Source organism: Barbus barbus (assembly GCF_936440315.1).
Source record: "Barbus barbus genome assembly, chromosome: 14".
NCBI classification, from domain to species: domain Eukaryota; kingdom Metazoa; phylum Chordata; class Actinopteri; order Cypriniformes; family Cyprinidae; genus Barbus; species Barbus barbus.
This window is the reverse complement of record NC_136742.1, coordinates 23,290,945-23,297,679: the sequence shown is the minus strand read 5'-3', so window position 1 is coordinate 23,297,679 and position 6,735 is coordinate 23,290,945. Positions and strand designations below refer to the sequence as shown.

The window sequence follows — 6,735 nt, the reverse complement described above, 5'->3', positions numbered from 1 at the left end:
GCGGCACAGGGGATCCGTAACCTGGGCAGACAGCAGCCAGACTTCAGTCCACAGATCCATCCATCATCGATATGGGAATTATAGCGTTCTTCTTCCAAAACGAAGCGCTTATCCCCTACTACTTGAAACCCGTGCACGCCGGGGCACAGACTATAAAAAGGCGTCAGTGGACGGAATTTGTACACTGAGGGAATAACCCAGCTAAAGGATGCTGATGCTCCACCTATGAAGCCGAAAAGTAACAGATGTGGATCTGGGCATATTTAAACAAGAGTGATTCCACTAGGACAATGTCTGGGAAAATGTCTATGTCGCTGATAATGGTAAGTGGAGGATACATTTTATGTACGCATTATGCTTCTCTTGTCCTCTGGAATATTCTGGTTTTGTTGGATTTAAAGGGATAGTAGAGGTACCTGGTGTCGCACTTAGTGTATACTACTGTAGTGAGGATGGAGCCCAAACAAAAGATGAGGGCAGGACAATAAAACATTTTCCTTTTAAACGAATTAGGCACAACTTGGCTTATGACACATCTTAAATGGATAAACACAATCTTATTGTAGGCTATTGTCTGTGGTACTAATTTCACACATTATCCTACATTAGTCAATATTTAATAATACAAACGCTAAAGAACAATTCTATCAAAAGTGGAATTGTTAAAGGTTAAATTAGGGACAATACTCGACCTATTTTAAGCTGTATTAAAAGTATTCCCCCCCCCCTCTTGAGTATACATTATTTTACATGGTTGTAGTTATTATGGCTTAATAATATTCCTGTTTATTAGTTTACAGACATTTGCTTTACTTAAAACCGCTGCCTTGTTAACATTTTAAAAACATTCACTTAATGTTCCTATGTTGTTTTTGTTTTGAAGATATTAACCATTGATATTTTTTATTAAATCAAAGTGATTCATATGACTTAATATGCCTGTAGTCATGGTTTTGATGTCATTGGCTTGATATTTTCTATTTGTTTTCATTCTAAAGACATGTGCATGACTTATGTTATTGATTCATAGACAATGCCATGTTGATATGATTTAATATGCTTAGTGTGTTGTAAAGATTTACATAATTTAATCCTCATGCAATAGGTAGTCAGCTGAGGTTAATTTGGTTAATCACTTCAGACTGGCTCATCCATTAGCAGGCCTTTATCAGGGGTCCTTTAAATCCCATAATGCAAACAGCTTACTGTTGCTGTTCAGTTTACAAAAATTGGATTCAGTTGTTTGATACCCACCCATATGCATTGTTAGTCTCACAACACCAGAACGTTTAGCAGTTTGCTCCGTTGGTTTAAATCATCCATGCACCCTTGAAAAACATATTTATTGGCATGACGCAAATGATGCAATGTGTTTGGCAGATGGCCTGACATTTGCAGGAATATTCCTTCCTCGCTCATTCATTCCGCCTGCAGACTCGTTGGCTGTTGACGATTATAAAACGGGCATGAATGCCTCTAGAGAGGGAGTATTTGTTCTTGCTTTGCAGTCTTCAGTTATGATGTATCAGAGGTGTAACAGGTGCCCTGTGTGTCTAGCAGAGTCTGGCACATTGAGTCCTGATGGTATCACATCTGTCCCAGTGTCTGTTCTTGTAGATTTGCATGTTATGTTTCTCTTGAGGACAACAAACGTTCACAAATGGTTCACAAAAAGTGTCTTAAGTGTCAATTTGTTAAAATTGAGATTTATACATCATCTTAAAGCTGAATAAATAAGCTTTCCGTTAGGATCAGACAATATTTGGCCGAGATACAACTATTTGAAAATCTAGAATCTGAGGGTGCAAAAAAATATAAATATTGAGAAAATCGCCTTTAAAGCTGTCCAAATGAAGTTCTTAGCAATGCATATTGCTAATCAAAAATTAAGTTTTGATATATTTACGGTAAGAAATTTACAAAATATCTTCATGGAACATGATCTTTACTTAATAATGATTTTTGGCATAAAAGAAAAATTTATCATTTTGACCCATACAATGTATTTTTGGCTATTGCTACAAATATACCCCAGCGACTTAAGACTGGTTTTGTGGTCCAGGGTCACAAATCTGTCCTGAAGTTCATAGGCAAATTCGATGAGACACCTCTGGTTGGGGGGTTGTTCTATGACACACTTACATTTAGTCTCCCCACATATGTTCAATATTTAGTTACAGCTTTGATTACTCACTAAGTATAAATAAATGTGAAGTTATGAAATTCTGCATGCACAGATTGCAAGCTCATGTATCAGCAAAAAGCCAAGTCCATTTACTCAAAGGTTAGTCAGGAAACCACATGGGTCATTACAAAACATCATGGCTCATAAGAGCAGCTCAATCAACATTCAAGCCTTGGAAAGTGTAAATTATGGTTTTATATATCCCGCTTTAACCTTGTAAAGCATGACATATGAAATAATATTCAGATAAATGATTTTTTTAATGAAAATCTTAAAATCTTTATTGAACTTATATAATATGTTTTGTAGAACATTTAATACATGAGGCTTTTATGGCTCATATAGTATGATATAGTGAAATACAGATGCATAGTGTATGCTTGAAGAAGAAAAAACATCTCCGTTTTATTTAGAAGCACCAAACTGTGCAAAATTGCCCAATTTGGTGTAGTAGTTGATATTTACATGGCCAATAGTATGATGAGGTTCTGATAGCTTATGACAGTATAGCAGACTACTTGCATAAAATGCATGTAAATATCAGCTGTCTATATCTCAAAATATATTTGATATTTTAATGCATAGTTTTATTATGAAATCACAGTTTTTTTTATTATGTATAGGGTAAAACATACAGTGCAATAAAGCCTGTTTTATCATGTTTGACACTTAAATTTTAACATGCCCTTTTAACCCAGACGCTGTTTAGGGTGGGATGAGAAGGTTGTAATATGGCTTAGTGTTTTGTACATCACGCCCCTTCTTGTGGTTATCAAAAGCAAGAGTGCGTGGAAAAAGTGTTCCTCTTATCTTGGGTTGCCAGTTCCTCTTTCCAGAACCGTTTGAAAGAAAAACCGACTTGTGAGACAACAGTGTACTCATTCTTCGCTTTAGAAGCACACTAAGCATACAGACATTGTCCTGTCATCAGTGAAGTTGTCCCCCTCGCTGCCCTACTTCAAACCCTCGTCTGTTAGCTCACTGCTGGCCCTCTTCTAGAGCTAAGGCCACTGGGAAAGCACAGCTTTGTCTAATCGCTATTCATGTTCAGTCTGTCCTCCTGAAACAATCCCCATCACCTCACGAAGAGCAATGCGTGCATCTGAGCCCAAGCGCTCTGACATCGTCCCACGGTTCCCAGCAATGGCAGTATGCGTTGGCTGGAGAATATTAATGTCATGTTTGTTTTGATTCAGCCCTCCCTGTATTAGCAAGGAAATTAGTCTCCTGCGCTTTTATACTAGTCTTCTGTGCGGTCTGTTGTTGAGGAAATGTAATAAAACTCCAGGAGATTCATGATCAGCAGTTAATAGAACTTTGTGTTTAGAAACTGATGATGCAGAGAGGCCCTTGTGTGCCGGGCTTTCCAGCATCATATGTTTTGGTGACGACTTGTACTAAGCCCAAGATGTCTGTCATGGCCAAAGCTCCATTTAGATGCCGATTTAAATTGTGGGCTAGCATCATAAAGAATTTGCTGGATGCGCCAGAGGAAAGAGGGGGACCGTTATGATCGGAATTTGGCTTTCAGTGGGGCACGCTCAAGCTGTAGTAACTTTAGAGCGGCTGTGTTTACAGGCTTCTTGTCATTAAAAGTTATTCTGAAGGTCACCGGGCTGTGAGTAGGGTTGTAACGGTATGAGATTTTCACGGTGTGATAATAGTCTCAGAAAATATCACAGTTTCACTGTATATATTAAACAATAATTCTTATCAGTAACAATGACTCTTAAAAGAATAAGAACAAGTTATTTGAGTGAACAAATCCTTTATTGCAACAAACTTGAAATCATTTTAATGAAAGTAAGCCTCCCTTCTGAGGAAAAAAAAACAAAAAAACAATTACAAAATAAAGCCATAAGCCTTATGTATATCTATATCACACTTTAAAATTTTAATTAATGTTTTAAAATGTTATCAAATGAAAATTTAACAACACTTATTTTTGGCAAAGTGCTGCACAACAGAAGTATTCTGAGTTAAAACATGGACAAACATGATATTCCTTAAAAATAATGTTTAAATTAATTATTATAAAGAATATTATTATTGTTGTCATAACTTTTAAGTACATTGTACAATGCTAATTTATTTCTGTCAGGACTTCAATTTAAATTGAACTTTTATTTTGACGGGTTGTAGCAGACCTTTGAGTCTGGGTTTTTCTCAAATAAAACTGGTTTTTCTCTCAGAGCAGCTCTGCTGATGTTCATGTTTATGTAGACGCTGAAAGCACCATTAGTGTAATGCACGCATACTTCAGTATGTAGTAGATAAAACGGCGCCACTCATATCTACTTTTGATTTATCCATCCATCAGATTGCGAGTTTTAAGTGACAACCTCGTTAACATTATACTGTAAATCCCATGTTCACGACTGCACCGGGATTCACGGAAATTATACGGTCTTATAACTTGTTATAAATGCGACATACCTTTATCTGCACGGAGGGATGATGTCCGCAAATATGAGCGAACATGTTGGATGTATTGCCTGCTTTTGCAGCCACTTTGCGATGGTTACGGTATGATAACCGTGTATGTTCAAACCGCGATAGACCGTCATACCGGTATATCGTTACAACCCTAGCTGTGAGAGTGCTGTCAACGCATTCCAGGGTTCCCTGTTGTTGGTCTGTAAAGTGTTTTTGCATGGGTGATTTGTTGCAGACTGTGTAAACGTTATGCAGACTTTAGTGTTTTAGAGAGGAATTATGAGTTATGTCACTGCATTCTGATGTCACAATATAAAGTTCTTTAGGTCATCTGCTCCATTTTGTGACATCAATATGCTCTTTGAGATATTGCTCATTACCTAAACTTTTGTACAGCTTACTGTTGAGTTATTAATGAATATTTTTTGGTTAATAGTAAATGCACACATTGAACCAATTATTTTACAGACTTCAGTTGAATGAAAAAAAGACAACTTCATCCAAAACAAAGCTTCCCACTCATCCAGGATGAAACTTTGCAGTTTTTTAGTGGTATCTGATGAAATTGAAACAAGGAGACTTTGAAAATATTCCCATATCACTAATGTTCAAAGGAGCATTTTATTTGAACTAACAACAAACATTAGTTCAAATAAAAAATAAATAGCAACTTTTGAGAAAGGTGAATGGGTCTCAGTGCAGCCAAAAATATAGTCTAATTTATGTATTTCTTTATATAGTGCCTTATTTTATTAAGGTACAGTGGAGATGATGAAACAGTGTTTTCTTTGTCTTATTTTAAATAAAATGGTTTGCACAATCTTCAATTTCAGTGATCATTCTTCAAAATTCTCCTAAATTCAGTAATAATGTTTAAAGTTGGGATGAAATGGAAATGAATCTATTCTGTAAATACATTCATTCATGTATTTTTTCCCTGTGAAATGACAGACTTTTTGTATGACGTATGCTGGACTTCACCAATCATTTTGTCCAAATAAACCTGCCCCACCCTGCATTTTTCTCTGATGTACGTCACAACATGGAAGAAAACATCGGTCGCTACTTTCATGTCATCTCAACTTTAAACGACTGTCACTAATTTTGTTGAATTAGTGACTCTTCCAGTGGTGATTTATGAAGTGTCAAACTTGTAACTGTTGAAAAGACACGAGTATGTAACCATCAAACAAATGAAAGAACTTGATTCCTTTCTAGCACCAGTGGTTTTCTTTATCGTTATATTGTTGACTCTTCTTACAATACAAACCGATGACGCAGTGGTCGTTCATGCTAAATAAGACATTTATTGTGTGTTTTGATTGTTAGTATTGTCATTGCATAACAGTGTTCTTGTTGTTCTTTCATTGCTGTTAGCTGCTGTTCACTGCGGTCAGTGAAGTCTTAACCCACACACTGACCCCCAGCCCGACCACAGAGAAGCCCTTGTCTCCTCGACACTACCACCACATCGACCCCACCACCGGAAACAAGGTGGTGTGCGACAAGTGTCCGGCAGGCACCTACGTGTCCTCCCACTGCACAGAGGCCAGCATACGGGAATGCAGCCCTTGCCCAGATGGCACCTTCACCCGGGGCGAGAACGGTGTTCAGCAGTGCCACCGTTGTCAGAGACGCTGCCAAGCCCCATTTGTCGAGAAAACTCCCTGCACGTCCACCACAGACAGGCTGTGCGTGTGTCCACCAGGCAGCTTCTCCCAGGGAGGAAAGTGTCAGCGGTACTCATTATGTCCCCTCGGGTGGGGCGTCCGAAAGCGAGGGAGTAAGACAGAGGATGTGCACTGCCGGCTATGTCAGCGTGGCACCTTCTCCGACGTGGCATCAGATGCTCTGAGGTGCCGATCTCACACAGATTGCTCGTCTCTGGGCTTAACGCTGCTGATCAAAGGCACAGAAAAGACAGATAATGTGTGTGGGCCAACTCCAGCCAGTTCGGATGTCCTACTTGGAGAGGCCTCCGTTTCCACGGTTTCCAGCACTGAGTCAGCATATAGAGGTGAGAGTGAAAAGCTCAGTGAAGAGATATTCCTTACTGAATAGAGTGTGTCTAGTTAGCTAGACAAACTCACGATAGATAGATAGATAGATAGATA

At 38.4% G+C, this 6,735-nt stretch overlaps 1 protein-coding gene across 2 annotated transcripts in view; it reads left to right on the top strand.

Moving 5' to 3' along the window:
* The window catches only part of LOC306880136 (tumor necrosis factor receptor superfamily member 21-like), a 29,822-nt gene continuing 23,087 nt past the window's right edge, over positions 1-6,735 (top strand). Inside the window, exons 1-2 of one of the 2 annotated variants that reach the window (XM_079433464.1) lie at positions 1-323; positions 5,999-6,638. In XM_079433464.1, coding sequence (XP_079289590.1) covers positions 246-323; positions 5,999-6,638 — 718 coding nt within the window. In that variant the 5' untranslated portion in view covers positions 1-245. The remainder of the gene's footprint in view (positions 324-5,998; positions 6,639-6,735) is intronic. The other variant, XR_013785051.1, reaches the window with a different exon arrangement.